This window comes from Pan troglodytes, chromosome 12 (assembly GCF_028858775.2).
Source record: "Pan troglodytes isolate AG18354 chromosome 12, NHGRI_mPanTro3-v2.0_pri, whole genome shotgun sequence".
NCBI lineage: Eukaryota > Metazoa > Chordata > Mammalia > Primates > Hominidae > Pan > Pan troglodytes.
Genome location: NC_072410.2, coordinates 38,103,802 through 38,123,623, shown reverse-complemented (window position 1 = coordinate 38,123,623; position 19,822 = coordinate 38,103,802). Strand labels below are relative to the sequence as shown.

At 38.6% G+C, this 19,822-nt stretch overlaps 1 protein-coding gene across 1 annotated transcript in view; it reads left to right on the top strand.

Annotated features, from left to right (window-relative positions):
- The window catches only part of DNAH6 (dynein axonemal heavy chain 6), a 303,630-nt gene that overhangs the window by 104,984 nt on the left and 178,824 nt on the right, over positions 1–19,822 (top strand). The window contains exons 25-31 of the mRNA XM_515578.8: positions 562–726; positions 809–922; positions 3,642–3,767; positions 3,842–3,997; positions 4,279–4,440; positions 13,905–14,042; positions 16,615–16,782. Of these exons, the coding sequence (XP_515578.6) occupies positions 562–726; positions 809–922; positions 3,642–3,767; positions 3,842–3,997; positions 4,279–4,440; positions 13,905–14,042; positions 16,615–16,782 (1,029 nt within the window). The remainder of the gene's footprint in view (positions 1–561; positions 727–808; positions 923–3,641; positions 3,768–3,841; positions 3,998–4,278; positions 4,441–13,904; positions 14,043–16,614; positions 16,783–19,822) is intronic.

The following is a 19,822-nucleotide window of genomic DNA, read 5'->3' as shown; positions in this document are numbered from 1 at the left end:
ACATATAAACATTTTATTTGTTCTGAATTGATCCTCTTGCAAAAGAATTTGCTCATCACTGGTGCAGAAGAGAAGGGGGAAGACCAAGGATAGAATCTTGGGAAAACATGAAATTTAAAGAGAAGTTAGAAGAAGAGCAGATGAAGGAAGCCAAAACAGCCATGACAGTCAAACCATTGGAAGTCCAAAAAAATAGATACAAGAACTGAAAAGTGTCATTTGGACTTTTCAGTTGGGAGGACATGGGAAAACTTGAGAATAGAAGTGATCAGGGACAAAAATCAGATAGCAGCGAGTAGGAAAGTGAAAATAAGTGCGGAAATCCATGCAGTGCATATAGACTCCTCTTTCAGGGAGTTGACTCTAAGTGGAAGCAGTAAAATAAAGCAATAGGTGGGGTGAAAGGAGATAGATGCATAGTGGAATGTCAATAGAAGTTTCAGTATTTGTGGTCAGGCTTCAGCGTTTATGTAGCTTAGGATTCTGTAATGGAAATATGGAAGGCATACAGCTTACAAGTCCCACACAAGCCACTTTATCAATGCTTTGATTACCTTTTAGGTTAGCTTGGGGAAAGGCCTCAAGGCCCGAGGCAATGTAGAGGAATGGCTTGGTAAAGTGGAAGAAGCCATGTTCACATCTCTGCGTCGCCTGTGCAAAGCTGCCATCGCTGACTATCAGGGGAAACTGAGGACAGACTGGGTGGTTGCTGGCCACCCTTCTCAAGTAACTCACACTTACATTTCATATCCCTGAATTCTTTTTTGGTGATATGCATCACATATTTAAGAAAGATGTTTTCTTGCAGGTTATCCTGACTGTTTCTCAAATTATGTGGTGCCGTGATTTGACTGAATGTCTGGAAACAGAACACAGTAATCATATACAGGCCCTGAAGAATTTTGAAAAAGTAAATTTTGAGGTGAGATCTGTAACAAAGTGACATTGTTGTCTTGCAAGATGGTCTTGGTGGGTTTTTTTTTAAAGCACAGTTAATGCAAATTCACTTTATTTCAGAAATTCTAATGCTCTGACATTTGTAATAGCTCTTACAAAGCTTTATAATTCTAAAATTATTTGTGTTTTACATTTTTTAGAGACACTATCTTACTTTTCGTGTAGTATTTATGTGAATACTTGTGAAAATAGGAGGAAAAACAATTCCAGAACAAAACACCAGGTTTATAATGGTTTGCAACTTTTAAGGACAAACTGTATTCACTAGTTCCTGGATACCTCTGAGGGAAGTTTATTCAGTCCAGGAAAACCTCCAGATTCATGCCATTACTATTTCTAGGCTCTAATTCTATTTCTGCCGTTTTGTAAAACTGTCAGGCAATTAACAATAAAACAATAAATAATTCAATGAATTTAAATACCATCAGGAACTTTTAGCTATAGCTGGGAAATGCTATTTTGCTAAATAGCATTTAAATAGCACTAAAACTTTATACTTGTTGAACAGCAAATCCACATTTCCTCCTCTCCCTAGCTCCCTGTAATCACCACTCTTTTTCTATGAATTTAACTATTTTAGATACTTCATATAAATAGATCATGCAGGATTATCCTTCTATGACTGACTCATTTCATTTAGCCTAATATCCTCCAGGTTTATTCATGCTACCACATGTCATGGGATTTCCTTTTTTTAAGTCTGAATAATAAATATTTCATTGTATGTGTATACCACATTTTCTTTTATTTTTTTCTTTTTTAAGAGACAGGATCTCACTCTGTTGCCCAGGCTGGAGTGCAGGGATGCGATCATAGCACACAGCTAATTATTTTTATTATTATTATTTTTTGTAGAGACAGGGTCTCACTGTATTGCTCAGGCTGGTCTCAAAAGCTTCCCTCAAGCAATCCTCCTGCCTTGGCCTCCCAAAGTGCTGGATTACAGGCGTGATAATCATGCCCAACTCACATTCTCTTTATCCATTCATCCATTGATGGACACTTGTGTTATTTCCACATTTTGGCTATTGTGAATAATGCTGCAATGAACATAGGAGTGCAGATAGTCTCCTCCGGATCCTGACTTCACTTCTTTTGGATGTGTACCAGAGTGGGATTACTGGGTCATATGGTAGTTCCATTTTTAATTTTTTGAGGAGCCAGCATATTGTTTTCCATAGTGCCTGTACCATGTTTATATTCCCGCTGGCAGAATACCAGGGTTCTCTTTTCTCCACGCCCTTGCCAACATGGGTTATCTTTTGTTTTTTTGATAACAGTCACCCTAACAGTTATGAGGTGACATCTCATTATGTTTTTGATTTGGATTTCCCTTATGATTAGTGATGTTGATCATTTTTTCATATACCCGGTTAGCCCTTTATATGTCTTTTTCTGATAAATGTCTATTCTCTTCCCTTACTCAAGTTTTAATTGGGTTATTTGGTTTTTGCTCATAAGTTGTAGGAGCAATTAGACCCTTGTCTTACACCATACACAAAAATCAACTCAAAATGGATTAAGGATTTAAATGTAAGACCTGAAACTGTAAAATCCCTAGAAGGAGGCATAGGGGAAAAGCTTTGACATTGGCGTTGGCGTTGATTTCTTGGATATAACACCAAAAGCACAAGCAACAAAAGGAAAAATAGATCAATGGGATTGCATCAAACTTAAAAGCTTTTGCACAGCAAGGAAACAATCAACAGAGTGAAAAGGCAATCTGGGGAATAAAGGAAAATATTGACAAACGGTATATCTTGTAAGGACCTAGGCCGACTCTTTTAACTCCAAATTCAATTCTACTTCCAAGCAATACTACATTTTTAAAGAGTCACCCTTAAAACAGAAAAATAAAACAACCTTATTGAATAAAACAACTTTATTGAAATAAAACAACTTTATATATATTTATATGTAAATATTCAATAAATATTTATTTATCAAATAAAACAATTTTATTGAAGTAAGAGAAAACACTCTCATGAAATTCCTCAAAGAAACTTCATCTCCATAGCTTCAGAAAAGAGAAATGACTCCCTAAAGAAAGTTCCTTTGCCTCTGTGTAGAGGTGGTCCCTCATCAGGGTTGGCCCAAGTGACATTTCAGCACAATGGTGCAAGGTCCTCAGAGGCGCTGCTCTTCCTTGAAAAAGATTTAATTATTAAGGTAAAAATCAAGTAAAAATTTAGCTAACTCTTTCTGAAAATGTTTTCATTTAACCAGTCATTGGCTAGGTTAAAATGCTCAGATTTTCTGATTATTAATGGGAAAACCACCCCTAAAACTGAAGAGTATCTCCTTTAACCACATTTAATTTTTAGGGAGGACACTCTCCTCTAGAGAATCATCACATAGTGGTTAAGAATGTGGGCTTTCCTCGAGGCAAATGTCTACTCAGGTCTCATTTTTGCTGCTTCATAACTCTGTGACTGCCATCAAGTTACTTATGCTCTCTGACCTTCAGTTTCCTCAAATGTACAATAGGGGTAAAGACAGTATATATTTCACAGAGGTCTTATGGGAATTAAATAAAAGTATTGTCCTGTTTGGTCACAAAATTATAGATTCTTAAAATTAGCTGGTTTTTAGCAATGTCTTTCCAAATTGAGTGGTGAAAGAGATAATGTATATATGTAACCTGATATTGGAAAATTCACCATGACAATTTTTTTTATTTGTAGAGATTAAATGCCCTAGCTGCAATAGTTCGAGGCAGTCTTCCTAAATTACACAGAAACATCCTAACTGCATTGATTACTATTGATGTGCATGCAAGAGATATAGTCACTGAACTTGTTCAATACAAGGTAACTGTTTCATTTAAGTAAAATTATATACTTCTTTCTGAAATTAGTGTATCTAATATGTATATCACATATAGGTGGAGACAGTTGAATCTTTTGACTGGCAGAGACAACTGCGCTATTACTGGGATATAGACCTGGATAATTGTGTGGCTAGAATGGCGCTCTCTCAGTACACTTATGGCTATGAATATTTGGGTGCATGCCCAAGATTGGTTATTACTCCACTCACAGTAAGTTATTGATCACTTAGGTTAATATTGACACAAGAGTGCTTTTCAATCAAAAGTCTTGAAAAGTTTCATATGACATTAACTCTTGAAAGAATTTATTATGAATACATCTTTGTAAAGCAAATATTTGCATTATTTAATTATGTGCATGGATCTTTTGGTGTATTTCAATTGCTATATTTTTCATAGAAAATAATAATCCTTCCCCCATAGAGAGGAAATGCCTTAATTTGTGGCCAGAGTTGGTTCCCTTCATATTGATAATGTATTGCTTTCTTCAGGATCGCTGCTATCTTTGCCTCATGGGAGCTTTGCAGCTTGACCTTGGGGGTGCACCAGCTGGTCCTGCTGGCACTGGGAAAACAGAGACTACCAAAGATCTGGCAAAAGCTCTTGCCATCCAGTGTGTGGTCTTTAACTGTTCGGATGGTTTGGACTACAAGGTACAGTTCTTGCATCTGAATATTAACATTAAGTGTTTTATGTGTCTTTCTCTATTTGCAACATGACATAACAAAATAAGGCAAGATGGAGTGATGACAAGCAAGAGAAAAGAAATGGGGTAAATAATGGTTAAAGTGGAATAAATAGAGCAAGGGAGAAGAGTCAACACGTGGTGGTCTGGGTAGTCTGGATAAGAATCAAGGCCAGGGGATGATTTGTCAAATGGTGAAAAAAATAAAAATCTGTACATGTCAGTAAGAAGAAAGAAATGAGATGAGGTACAAGATAGAATAGCAGGGAAACCAAAGAACAAGGACTAAGCTTAGAGTAGGAAATTGGCAATTTAGAGAATGGTGTATTGAACATGAAATATGTGGGAGGTGAGAATTCATGGTAAGGTTTTTCAATACAGTGGTTCTCAAACTTTTTGGTCATGGGACCCCTTTACACTCTTAAAAATTATTGAGACTTCCAAAGAGCTTTTGTTCATATGGGTTACATATGTTGATATTTACCATGTTAGAAAAAATTAAGTAAAATATGTTTTATATATTTATTTGTTAAAAAAATAACAGTAAGCCCATTATATGTTAACTTAAACATGTTTTTGTAAAACAAAACTTCCAAACAAAAACATTGTCCCACTATTTTATATTTTTGAAAATCTCTAATATTTTCAAGATATTGCTATTATGCTAATATTTGGCATAATAGAAGACAGCCAGATTCTCCGATTTGCTTCTACATTCAGTCTGTTGGGATATGTTTTTTTGGTTGAACATTTGAAGAAAATCTAACCTCACATAGATATGGACTCTGAAAAGAGGAATTTTTTTAAATAACTTTTTCAGTTAATTGTTTATACTCTTCTTTGAACTACACCAAAACTTGACAAATGTTAGTTTCTTAAAGATTATTTGCTATGTTAAAACTGAAACCATATCCACATCTTTTCGTACTCTGTACTCTCATGAGAGAGTGAGAATGAAAAAGGTATATAACACCTTAGTATTATTATGAAAACACTTTGGCCTCACAGATCCCCTAAAAAAAAAACTCATGGATTTGCAGGGATCCTTGTTTGGCTTTATTTTTTCTGGTGGTTGCTATTTAAACTGTGAAAACATACATTTGTTTCTATATTTTTATGTACCCACTTTGGACACTATCTGCCAACACATTAAATAGATGAGGATTTTATTAGACACAACTTTGTGTGTCTAATGAAGTTGGACTTTCTATTTCAACCTCACTTTTACCATGTCAAGTTTTATAAAATTTGTATTTTATTCTATAACTAAATTATGTCTTCACTGCTTTGTCTGGGGGCTGAAGATAAAAATGTAAATCCCTTATACAGTGCTTATAATATCAAAGATTGTTCATAGTGGAATTTAATAGAATAATTGGCCTCACAGAGAAAGATCAATACATACATCACAAACCCCTGCCATTCAAAGTAAACATCCTAAGCTTCAGGGTTAGTGGATTGTGTTTTCTTTCCACTTTCTTTACTTCTTCTAGAACCATTATTTTTCTCTTTTTTTATTTTTTATTTTGAGACGGAGTCTCGCTCTATTGCCCAGGATGCAGTGGCTCAATCTCGGCTCACTGCAACCTCTGCCTCCCGGGTTCAAGCAGTTCCCTGCCTCAGCCTCCTGAATAGCTGGGATTACAGGTGCCCACCACCACACCCGGCTAATTTTTGTATTTTTAGCAGAGATGGGGGTTTCACCGTCTTGGCCAGGCTGGTCTGGTCTTGAACTCCTGACCTCGTGATCCACCCGCTTTGGCCTCCCAAAGTGCTGGGATTACAGGCGTGAGCCACCGCGCCCGGCCAGAACCATTATTTTTCTAACTTCTGTGTGCTGTGAATCACCCGGAGATATTTATTAAACTACATATTCGGATCTGCCGGTCTGGGGTGGGGCCTGAAATTATGCATTTCTGACATCCGCCAAGGTGGTGCAAATCGATACTGGTCCACTTTGAGAAGCTAAGCCCTAGACCGTGGTTCTGAGAGCGTGAACCCTGAACCAATAGCATTAGCATCACCTGACAACTTGTTGGAAATGCAAATTATAAAGCCCCACCTCAGACCTACTTAATCAGAACTTTGGAGCTAGAGCACAGCAACAAGAGGGTTTTTTGAAACAAACTTCCAGGTGATTCTGATGCACACTCAGATTTCAGGACCACTGTTCTAGAGTAGATTCAGCTGCCACTGTTCTTTGTATTTCAGTTTTGCGTCTTTCTTATGTTTCATTTTAATTTTGTTGGAATACTTCCTTGAGCAATTTTTTTCCCATTCAAGTTTATAAATATTCTGTCTTTACTGAGTCATCATACTTGATTGATAATTTGTAGAGGGTGGAATTATAGGTTTAAAATGATTTTCTCACCTGACTTTGAAGGCCTCACTTCATTGTATTCTAGTGTGCATTTTGCTAATGATAAAACTGATCATTAGCAAATGGCTTAATACATTTTGGAGGTTTAATAATATTTTGCTTCCTCTCTATCTGTGGCAGCTTATAGGATTTTCTCTTGATCCTCGGTATTATGAAAATCTACCAGGATGTGTCTAGATGAAATAATTTTCTTTATTCATTTGGTTTGTCATTTTGGGGAACTCTTTAATGAGAAAAATATGTCTTTTGTCAGCCTAGTGAGACCTTATTTTATTGCTTCTTTGCTTATCATTATGTCTCTGTTCTCTGCTCTGGGCCTCCTACTTCTGTTCTCCACTTCTCTTACCCTCATATTTTCTCTTGCTTGTTGCTAATTTTCTTGTATTTGTTTAGATTGCTAAACACATAAACACACTTATTTTATATTTTAAGCAACAATAAAAATAAGTAAACTTATTGAAAGGTTACTGAGATAGTGGGATATCTCATGGAATCCAGAGAAGAGGTGAGCATGACTCAGGCTGAGTAGGAACTAGGGCAGCCAACTCCTTGGCATTGGGAACTTTAGAGCCTTCTCTCTAGAACCTCGCCAAGAAAACAGCAAGGTCACATTTCAAATTTCGAAAGTAGGATTCTAATTGGCAAAGTGGGTTCAAGTGATCACCCCTAGATTCGTGAGCAACAGCCAGAAGAAGAGGGTATAGTCTGATTCATACAGGCATGGATGGCTGTTGAGAGCTAGATGTGGTAAGCAGTTTCCAGAGAAAGAGGAATGGTATCCTCTGACGGTTTCTGCAACATAAGATTTCTAAGCAAAACAAGATTGTCTCCAAGGGCTATTATTTTCTGCCTTAAATGTCCCTTCATGTGTGGATGTTCCCCAGGGCTCTGACCAGTCCCCTTTCCCTGTTTTCTCTACCTGCTTTTTCTGGTTCCTGACAACTTCATAAGAGAGAGGAGAGATTTGGGCAGGAGGAGGTTACACTACAGATCCTTGGTCAGATGCACTACCTTTCCCAAGACCTAGTTCCTGCTTCTCCAGGAACTCTTTTGCCCTAAAGTTTTCCTCAGGATTTGGTCTACTTTGAAGCTCTTCCTTTCTACAAAAAGCAAATGAAATATTCAAGCACTGGGTTGAGACTTTGTGTTTAGACTCAGCAGAAGGCATATTATCTGATTTACCTTCCCAGCATTCCTCTGTGATAGGTGTTGTCATCATTGCACAGATGGGAGTCAGATTTGGAGCAGTGAAGTAACTCGCCAGCAGTCACCACTAGAAAATGTCAGAGAAAGACTTTGAACACATCCTTTGATTCAAGTCAAATGTTCTCTCCCATTTAAAAAAAAAATCCATATTATATGCAAATTTAGAAACATAAAAAGATATAAAGAATAAAATAATGAATATCTACTTAACCACCTCCCAGCTAAGAGATAAAATGTTACCAGCGCACTTGAAATCCTCTGTCTCTCTTCACCAAGGGTAACTTCTATTCTGAATTTGGGGGTTATTATTCACATGTGTGCATATGTGTGTGTGTGGTCCTAAATTTAAAACGTAGTATCATTCTGTGTGCTACATTCTACATTTTGGTTTTTCCACTGAGCACTTTATCTATGAGATTCATCCAGGCTAATACTATAGCTCTATTTTTTTAATTCGTTTTCACTGCTCTGTTTTTATGATTTTTTTCATCCATTCTCTTTCTGATAGGTATTTGGGTTGTTTCTAATATAATATTTGCTACTGTAAGCAATGCTGCAATAAGCATTATTACACAGATCTCCAGGTGAATGGCTGCCTGGTTTATCTGGCTTGGAATATAGGAGTTGGTCTCAAGGTACATATACGTATCATATTGACTCAATAAGGACAAATGCTTCTTCCGTGATTGTGGTAATTTATACTCCCCCTGCAAATGTATAAGAGCTGCCTATGCTCCACATCCTTGCCCATGCTGTCAGGTTCCATAACTGTTGTCAGTCTGAGGAGTATGAAATGGTATCCCATTGTATTCTCCTGGTTACTAGTGAGGTTGAATGTCTTTTCAAATGTTTATACTGTAGGATTTCTCATCTGTGAAATACCTATTTACATCTTTTCCCCATGTTCTCTTGGCTTGCTTAGGCTTTTTTAAATTGATTAATAGTGTTTTTAATATGTTATTGATACTGATTTCTTCTCTCAGTTAGGTATTATCTCTTAGTTCTGTCCTCTAAAAAGGGACATTGACAGCCTAAAAATAGTGATCACCTCTAGTACCCAGACTGTGGTCTTAAGTACCTTTTCCTACTGAAAGTAACCAGAGCTGATTCTAGGTCTGGGGCAGGAAATGCATAAAATGAGCCTGCAACATCCTGTCCTATCTGAAATAGCCACAACAAAATACCAAAAATTGATGTGACCATATCAATAATCAGAATGTTACTAAAGAGGATCTCATTGACCAAAGATGGGACAATGCAAGAATGATAATAATAACTGGAATGGATCAAAACACATAAAACATTTTTAAATTCATGAATATACAATGATTAACCAAAAAATGTAAAACAAAAAACTCATTGATTACCTTAGAGGTTTCCAGGGAAACAACTTATTTGAAAAATTGATAAAGAAAAAGAATTAAGTATCTATCCTGCCTTTTCTGTGGACTGTTTTTTGGGGTAATAAAAAAGTTGATGAGGAAAAATTTTTATAGAATAATCACAACTGATAAATGCAGAAGGGATGATAACATTAGAAATTACTATTTTGCAACCTTCAAAAAATAATATATCTAGCAATGGCCATCATTGCTAAAACCACTAAAGACTAATTGGAAAATTTATAATGGACGAATCAGGCTAGTAATCCATTGATCACAATTTTGACAATCAAAAAATATATATCTCCTGTTATGATATACAAGCTATGAATTATTCCTGTTCAAAAAAAAATTAAACTTCAACCTAATGAATCTAATGGAGTCTCTAGATTTAAATACCAGTTTTCAAGAAGTACAGGTGTATGAGATAAAGGACCATGTTAACACCACAAGAATACAATCAGCTAAATATGGAATCAGGGGAATTCTATAGGGAAAATAACTTACAGACCTTCAAAAATAAATTGCATAAAAGAGAGAGGATTCAGGGAACTGCTATAAATTTAAAGAGATTTAAGAGACACAGTAACCAAATGCAATGTTTGTACCTTGCTTGTATCTTTGTCGGAACAAACCAATTGTAAAAGGATAATATCAGTACCATTGAGGACAATTGAACAAGATATTAAGTAATTAATGGGTTTTTCTTTGGGCAGGTTAGCAGTATTGATTTGGGTAATTTGGGGTTCTTATGTGTTACAGAGTTTATTGTGAAACAATATGATGTCTAGGGTTTGCTTTAAAATAACAAAAAATGTTGGAGAGTATTTTGAAAATAGCAGAATGTTGGTAATTTTAAGCTGGGTGGCATATACCTTCTTTCACCTCTTGTGTATGTTTGAAATTTTTCAAAATAAAAGGTTTTTTTAAAGTAGAAATCATCACAAAATAAAATGATAGAAATAACACCAAAACTTATTTCTAATGGTCAATTAATTGCTACACAATTCATCTCTGAAAAACAAAACAAAACAAAACAATATAGCCCCTGACTGCTCTCCGCTGAGAGCCGACCTGACTCAGACTATTTGCTTCTCCGGTTGAACACAAACAATTTCACAGACCACCAACTACAGACCAGGTCACGATGCATCCATTATGGAATGAGATGCCATAATCGTGTCTGAAAACACACAAGAATGCTGTCCAAACCACAAAAAATAATCTAATATCCCCCTCTCCAGGCTAAGCTGTGTAACTGCTTCACCTTTACCAATGACAGCCTCAGCCTCCTGTATAATGTTATTATGATATCCATCATAAACTTGCCCCTGCTTCCTGCCAGCACCTAATCCACAGTGTTGTGGATTGAATTGTGTCCCCTCAAAATATGTTCAAGTCCTCATGCCTAATATCTGTGAATGTTACCTAATTTGGGCCTTTACGTTTATAAAGACTCAGATGTTTAAAATGAGGCCATACTGGAATTCTACAGGCCCTAATCCAATAACTAACTAGTGCCTTTGTAAGAAGAGAAAAATGTAGATATAGATACACAGAGAGAAGGCAGCCAAGTGGAGATACACAGGAGGTGGAGATCAGAGTGATGCAGTACAAGAAGCCAAGGAATCCCAAGGGTTGCCGGCAACCACTAGAAGCTACCAAGAGGCAAGAAAGAATCCTATCCCCAAGAGCCTTCAGAATGAGCATGGCTTTGTTGATACCTTTATTTCAGACTTCTATCTTCTAGAACTGTGAGAGAATAAATTTCTGCTGCTTTAAGCCCTTCAGTTTATGGCAATTTGTTATAGTAGCTCTTAAAAACTAATAGAGCAAAACCCTTCTTCACTGACCCTTCCCCAGAATTTTCTAACATAAGCCCAAATCCTATGACAAGTCCTCCTAATATCCTTTTACTGAGAGAAATCTTGGTTCCCCACAGAGTGTGGTCTCCCTTGTTGGAACAAGTGGTAAACCCAATTGTGTCTGACTACAGGTGTGTCCTGGTTATCTTTGGCCTGTAGGCATTGACCCTGTCCTTCACTTCTGTTGAAAACAAAGAATTGGAGATCACCTGACTTGAAAAAGTATTTGTTAACCAGTCAGTCATTGCAAGCATTCCTGCGTTCATGATCAATATTTGGAACTGATCCTTTGTTTGGCACCTGGAGGTTTTTGCATCCTGGGGCCATGCACCACAGTAAGATCTGGTTTGGATAAGAGCAAGGCTGCTAGTATCATCTGCTGAGCCTCTACACCTGTGGCACGCGTTCACCAAGTCACCAGCCGTGTCAGGGCTGGATTTCAAACCCCCCACTCTCCTCCTCAGCCAGGCACAAACTGCAGAGCCAGGAGTGGCAGAGAAAGAGGGTCATTTTTGAAGAGCAAACGGAAATGAAGAACCACCATGACCACAGACATGCTCTCAAAGAGAAAAATATTAGCAAAGAGTCTGTGTCACAGATCAAGATCTGGAATTTTCTTTGTTACTTCCTTTAAAACTGTTCAAAAGTATCCCTTGGGAAGTCTCCACGTATGCCAGGACTTACATGTATGCTAAGTATGAAGACCATTCCTCTACAATATGGAAGCATTCTGCAGCTTTGTTGTACAGAACACCAACTTAGTCTTTAGTCCTGTCCATGCTATCATTCCATGCATTCATTCAACTTCTCTTACCTTGGCTATATTATTACTAATTTCCAGGGACTGTTTCTTATCTCTGACTAATCCCTTTTTTTAGGGTATCTTGTTTTATTTTAGGAATGTGTTTCCCTCCCAGATCTCTCTGAGGATTCCATTTCAATTTTGTAAAATTACTTTCTGTTCCCTAAATTATCTCCACTTTCTCCAAAGTTGCCCGTTAGTTTATTCTTCTCATTCTTTCTCTTTCTTGAATCTTCACCTATTGGTTCATAAGTATAGATGAAGGACTAATTTAATTAGTGTAAACAGCTTGTTTCCCCCAAATGCCCCTTCCTTGAATGAAAGAACTACCAAGAGCTCTGTGGAAGTATAGAATGTGTGGCCAGCAGGCTTCTCCATAGAATGTATGCACACAGAGCAGCCAGTAAGTGAGAAAGCCCACATCGAATGCCAAATAATAAGGGTTTTCCTTCTAAAGTAGTACATTTCAGTGGGTTTCACTTTCTTTTATTATTTTTGAATCTCGGCGACTGAAGTGGAAGTCTGGAACCATCTTTCTCTCCTTGTCTCTGCTTTCCTTATCTCCCAAGCCTAATATCGTCTCCCAGTATCTCCTAATATTAATATCTCCCCAAGGCAGATCTCCCCCTTTGCTTATGAGGCGGTCCTTCATTTTAGCCTGTTGGGGATCTCAGCACTAAAATCTCAAGAGCCCTGTTTACTCTGCTTGGGGTGAGAGGAAGGGAGAACAGAGAGAGGAAGGACCCATAAACCCAATCATTCCAAGTGTGGATCTTTGCCTCATTTCCAAATATTTCTCTAGGGCCTGTGTCTGCTTTGCTGCATGTATGTATTCATGTTGCATGAATTGCAACTTGTGTATATTGATATTGGGTTTGGAGTTTCTTAGAGACCTCATGATGGGCATTACTCTTCTCCCTCTGTTTTGGGGCTGCAATTCTCCCTTCTCAGTTGAACAGTCTGTTTCCCTATGCTTTCCATATTCCAGCTTTTTTTTTTTTCAAAACCTTCTTCCTGCTGGCTTCCCTTTCCATTATGTTTTTATCAAGCAGGTACAGGTATAAGTGTGGTCACAGAAAAGGAGAGAGATATGCACACAGATCTATCAGCCTTTCTGTGATTTGTGGGAATCGGAGGAAGGGGGGATGTAGTATGTGTTCAGTTGACCACCTTGAAATTTAAAACCACTAGTTCTATTACTAAAGAGATAGATATATGGTATAATGCAAGATTTATACACATGCTTAACCAATATCTCAAGTGCCCAAAAGAAATGCCACACTTTAGATGGTACATTCTTATTTTCCTCCACCATTAGGATTCTGCTGTAGAAGAAATTAAGAATCACTGCTATAATCTGCACAGCTATGCCTTCTGCTCAGTAGTCCTTGTGTGTGTTTGCCATGTAGAATACCTTCTAAAGACAATGAAAGCTTCCATTAGTAAAATTTTTCAAGTTTTTTTAAAGTCCTTAAGTTTGTATGTTCCATGTGTTAAACTATTTGAGAATCTGTCAAGTATTTGCAGAGGTGAGTGGAGGTTATAAACAAGAAGGAAAATTGGTCAGATTGTCATTTTGTTTAAAAATAAAACAGATTCAAATCACTTAGAGAGACTCAAAAACATATTTCCTCTTGTAGAAAAGTGTTTACTTCTGACATAGACCAGTATTCACATAAAACTATTGCTTATTTGCAGATACCACCTCTTTTTTCTTTAATATTTCAGCTCAGAATTTAATTTTTGAAGGAGCTGAACTACACAATACAAAGTTGAACTGCTTTATTTTGATTTCAGATGATGGGGCGCTTCTTCAGTGGCTTGGCACAGTCAGGGGCCTGGTGCTGCTTTGATGAATTTAATCGAATTGATATAGAAGTTCTGTCCGTCATTGCGCAGCAACTCATTACCATTAGGAACGCCAAAGCGGCAAAGGTAAGGCACTGGGCAATCGACTTTCAAGGTAGCAATCCTTAAATTTGTCATTAACTCACAGAATGATACATTTTAGGAAGGAGATGCTAAAAATGTTAGGGAGGAATCCTGGGGAGCCCAAGGGGACCTTGGCTCTCCAGAGCTCACTGGACTAGAAAATCCAAGGAATATGGTGCCAGATGAAGATACTGAGTGGTCCTGTTATTTAAAATTTGTTTTAGCCCCTTATTAGCATGTCTCTAGAGAAGGGATTTCATATTCAGAAGCTGATGGCAGTGAAGGTTGGGACCAAGTCTCTACCACTCTGTGTTGACCTTTGGAGATCTGGTCACAATGGGCAGCACTGGTGTTCAGCCTCTAGAAACCAAAACAGCACTGCTCCAAGCCCTGTGAGGGCCCCCACTACTCCCTTGGCCCTTTCGGAAGAGCCCCAGACCTCCTCTCGATCCACCAATAAGGGTTCATCCTGGCACAGCACGGGGGACTCTGGACTCAGCTCTAGCTCCAGAGGCAGAGGCTATCTCATTGGAAGGTGTCCTGATAAGAGTTGTTAAATATTTTGATTATCGCCCTCTGCAAAAAAGCGAATTACAGAACAAATAAAAAGAAATCATGACTTGGACTATAGTGAGCTACTAAATTGTGTAAGTCATTGTGGTATGTGCTCACACTTATTTCATCTTACACCAAATCTATGTGAAGTATATGTCATTTCCCCCAAGGTGATAGGTGAAAAGAATTCAAAGTTAAAAAAATATTTTCATAGACACCAAAAATTATTAGACTCTAAAGTCTAAGCTCCCTTATCTGTACTCCCTCTTGTTCCCGCATACTCTGGGGAGGCCTATATTAAACACAAGATCTTTAAATACAGAGATAGCATAGTCTATATTGTGCAAGTTATTATCATCTGGCTGAGCAATTCACTGAAAGCAAAGTATATGGAGTAAGGGGACAGAGACCAGAGAGAGTAGAGGCAGGATTGAAGCTTTGCCCACTGGAGAGCAGCTACATGAGGACAGAGGAGACAGGAGAGCATCTGCAAATAACCAGCCTCGCCCTGAAGCTGCCAGTGCCATGAGACAGTTGGAGTGGGGTATACTGTTTAGAATAGATAAACTAAACCACAGAAATTGAGAGGTTTGCTAGCACAAGCAACCATTCAGCAGCAGCAGAAATGGTCTCCAGTTGTACCATGCATTCTCTCCTCCAGGCTGTGGCACATCACCTTACTCCATCCTGGTCTTCCCTGTATTCCTCATGTCTGTTGATAGCATCTTCATCTAGTGGCCCAACTAGAAACCTGGAACTCACCTTGGATTTGACCCATCACTATTAATCCCAGAATCTAAGCCATCACCAAGTCTTGTTAATTTTATCTGCTAGATGCCTCTCCTCCCCACTTACACCTCTTGAATTCTGGCTCTCGTTATGTCCCTAATGATCATTCCTTACTGGTCTCCCTGTCTGTAGCCTGTCCAACCTCTCTGCTGCCAATTTTGATCCTATCACTCTGCTTCCCCCCAAACATGGGACAAAATCTAAATTCCTTAGTTTAGTGTGCAGGACTCCTGATGCTCAGGCCCAGCCTAGCTATGCTTTCTGGAACTTTGCCCTTTAGCAAAGTAAATTGCTCGTCATTTCCGGAACATGCAGTGTTGTTTCTTGCTCCTGCTCCCTTTTCCTGGAATGGCTGCCCCTGTTCCTCCACCTGAAACATCCTTCTTCCTTCTTCAGGTCCCAAGCAGGTTGTCTACTACCCCCATGGGCTTTGCACACACCTGCACTGTAGTATGTGTTGCACTGTGTGGTCATGGTTTCCAGGTTGATTGCAGTCAGCAAGCCTGGGAGTTTCTGGAGATCTCAAGAGTGAGACTCCTTCAGCTGTGTGCCTCCATGCCTCACCTATTGCCTCACCTGCAACAGGTGCTCAACAAGTGTTTGCTGTTAAGTAAAAGTGAAGGGGTGGTGACAAAAACAGTGACAGTGGGGCCTCAACAACTCAGACTAAGATTAAGTTGGAATTCCTTGGGGAATACCAGAAAGTGGGAGTGGAGAAGGTTTAATGGTCAGTAAGTTTAAGATGAATTTAAAATTAGTGGGGCGTGGCGGGGTGTGCCTGTGGTCCCAGCTACTTGGCAGGCTGAGGTGTGAGGTGGAAGGATTGCTTGAGCCTGAGATGTCAAGGCTGCAGTGAGCTCTGATCATGCCACTTGCACCCCAACCTGGGAGATAAAGCAAGACCCTGTCTCAAAAAAAAAAAAAAAATAGAAAGTTGAATTGAAGAGGCTCAGTAAATGTTCAGACCTAGAAGATTTCAGGACTTGGCTAGGAAGGAAGAGACAGTTTGGGCAAGTCAGGTGCAGGGAGACAGAAATCAGGAAACACAGAGCCCAGAAGAGATTGGAAGTAGACAGGACAGAATCAGAAATGTTCCCTGTTGTCCAACAATGGTATTCAGTAGTCTTTGCTTTAGTGCTTCATTACATGAGTCTTGTATTCGAGTAATAATTAGGTGAAAAATTTTACAAGTGTCTGGAAGAGTGTTAACTTATATTTTATCTTCGAACAGCTCTCTAGATTCATGTTTGAGGGGCGGGAAATAAAGTTGGTGATGACTTGTGCAGCCTTCATCACAATGAATCCTGGCTATGCAGGGAGAACTGAATTGCCAGATAATTTGAAAGCCCTGTTTAGACCATTTGCGATGATGGTTCCAAATTATGCCTTGATTGCAGAGGTGAGCATCACATTATAAAGCAGCAGAAATGTAAACTTATTTCTTTTATTTACCATTCGATTCTATCAAGGTAGAAAGTTTCCTTTATGAATGCCCCTATTAATGGTTACACATTATTAAGTGTAGATATGATTGTTATCACGTGGAATGTTAAGTTCTGCATGTTTGTTTGTTTACTGCTATAGCCATAATACCCAAAATGGTATCTGGAATATAATAGGCCCCTAAAACTGGAAAGAATCAATGAGTTAATTAACCAGTTCATTGGGGTTTTTCAGTTCCTCTCTAGGAATTAAAATGTCTGGATTCATTACAAAAACAGATTATTTTTGTTTCTCGTTGCACATTATTTTTTACTGGAGTCAAGGGATGCTGAGTAGAAGCCTCCTCACTATGAAGTGGTTGGAGATTGGTTTATAAGTATGTATCAACTTAGTCAAAAAATAGTAATCATTAACAAATTATTTATAATCATGTTTGTTTTTTCTGTATCTACTTAGGCATCTTTCTATTTAAACTGGCTTTAAATAGCCAAGAATTTAAATGCTAGCCAAAAATTGATGTATTTGGCCAAGCACAGTGGCTCAAGCCTGTAATCCCAGCACTTTGGGAGACCAAAGTGGGAGGATCGCTTGAGTCCAGGAGTTAGAGACCAGCCTGGGCAATGTGGTGAAATCCCATCCCTACCAAAAATATAAATATTAGCCAGTCTCATAACCCAGTCTCAAAATAAATAAATAAATATTTAATTAGTTAAAAATAAAATAGTTTTTTAAAAAGAATTGATATATTCACATTTTGTACTTTTTTACAAAAGAGAAACAGGGTCTCACTATGCTACCCAGGCTGGAACTAAATGGAGGTCAAGCAATCCTCCCACCTCAGCCTCTGAGTAGTTGGGACTACAGGTACATGACACTATATCCAGCTAAATTTTATACGTATTTTTCATGGCACTTTTTATTGAGGTATAATTTATACACAATAAAGAGCACAGCTCACAGGGTGCAGCTCAGTGAATTCTTACACATGCATTCATCTGTGTGACCACCAAGACCAAAATATAAGGCATTTTTAGGACTCCAGAAGACCCCTTGTGTGCTCCATGCTGCATTTCATAACAAGGGACACTACCCCTTTAGGATGGAATTTCTCAGAAAGCACAGATCACTCCTTTGGCTAATAAATTCCTGTGATAACAGCTAATTTTAAATATTCTTCTATGTGAAATAAAAGTAATTGCTTAAGAATAGAGTAGACTGTGCCAAATCCTATCATTAGAAAAATTACAACCTATATTAGGGTATTAGGTCTTTCTTGCATTGCCATAAAGAAATACCTGAGACTGGGTAATTTATGAAGAAAAGAGGTTTAATTGGCTCATGGTTCTGCAGGCTGTACAGGAAGTGTGGTGCTAGCATCTACTTGGTTTCTAGGGTGGCCTTAAGGAGATTTTACTCATGGTGGAAGGTGAAGTGGGAGCAGGCACTGTGCATGGTGAAAACAGAAACAAGAGAGAAAGAGTGGGTGAGGGGGTGCCCCACACTTTTAAATGACCAGATCTCAGAACTCAGTTACTATTGCAAAGCAGCACCAAGCCATGAGGGATCAAGGATCCACCCCCATGACCCAGACACCTCCCATCAGCCCCCACCTTCAGCACTGGGAATTATAATCCAATGTGAGATTTGGGCTGGGATAAACATCCAAACTATGTCAATTAGTATAATGCTTACAGCAGCTCAGGGGTCCCCCATACCCACTGTGGGCATGGTGGGGTGGGGGGCAGTTAGGACAGGTAGTATCTTTACTCTTGACCCTCTCTACAAACAGGGACAATAAATGACTTGCTCATTGTCCCAACCTGGTAGGAAGAAAACCAGGTTTAGAGTCCAGTCCAACATGTTTTCCACATCTCATGCTTTGTCCTGTTGTTATAGTACTCAGTAATGGATTGGACGAATTTGAAAGTCTAGTCTTCTGAGTGCTATCCCTATTATTTTTAGAGTTTAAATGAATTAGATTCTGTTGTCAGTAATTTTTTTTTTTTTTTTTTTGAGAAAGAGTCTGGCTCTGTCACCCAGGCTGGAGTGCAATGGCACGATCTCGGCTCACTGCAACCTCCATCTCCCAGGTTTAAACAAGTCTCCTACCTCAGCCTCCCAAGTAGCTGAGATTACAGGCTCCTGCCACCATGCCTGACTAATTTTTTGTATTTTTAGTAGAGATGGGGTTTCACCATGTTGGTCAGGCTGATCTCAAATTCCTGACCTCAAGTGACTCACCCATCTCGATCTCCAAAAGTGCTGGGATTACAGGTGTGAGCCACTGCACCCAGCCTGTTAGTAAATATTTTTAATCACCTACTGTGTGCAGAGCACTGTGCTAATCAGCAGGGATAGGGCAGTAAACAAAACAGACACCAGTAAGAACTCTGCGTCATTCTAAATTCTGCATCTGAGGCCAACTGCAGTGTTTCAGGCAGATTATAAATAGAAAAAAGGGTCTGCTTCCAGCTCCACTGTCAGAGACACTAAGCATCATCTGATTAATTTAACCAAGGATGCAGAAACTTGTCAGAAGAAAGGCAGAGGAGAGGCTGACAATCTTTGCATGGCTTCCCTTGACTCCCCGGGAAAGTAAGGAAGCTGGTGGTAATCACTCTCCACTAGGGTGGTGTTCCTGTCAGATCAGAGAAGCTCAGTTCTTGGTTTTGTACTCGGGCCTAATGACACCATCCAACTTTCATGATGGGAACATTTTCAAAAGCTGGGCTTTTCTGTTCCTTGAACCAAATGTCCCCAAAGCTACATCTTCATCTACACATGGAAAACAGAATCAGTGCCTAGGTATCCCCATACAATATTCTGCCTTCCCGTTTCCTGTGGCACAGAAAGCCTTTTTCCCTTCAATCTTTATGTTTCTTGATTAAAAGACATAACAACTTGGAAAGTATAATGTTTAGAGTCAATTTTGACTATGTTGGTATCATGCTAATACATTGTTATCAACACAATATAATAAGCATTGCATTATTTTT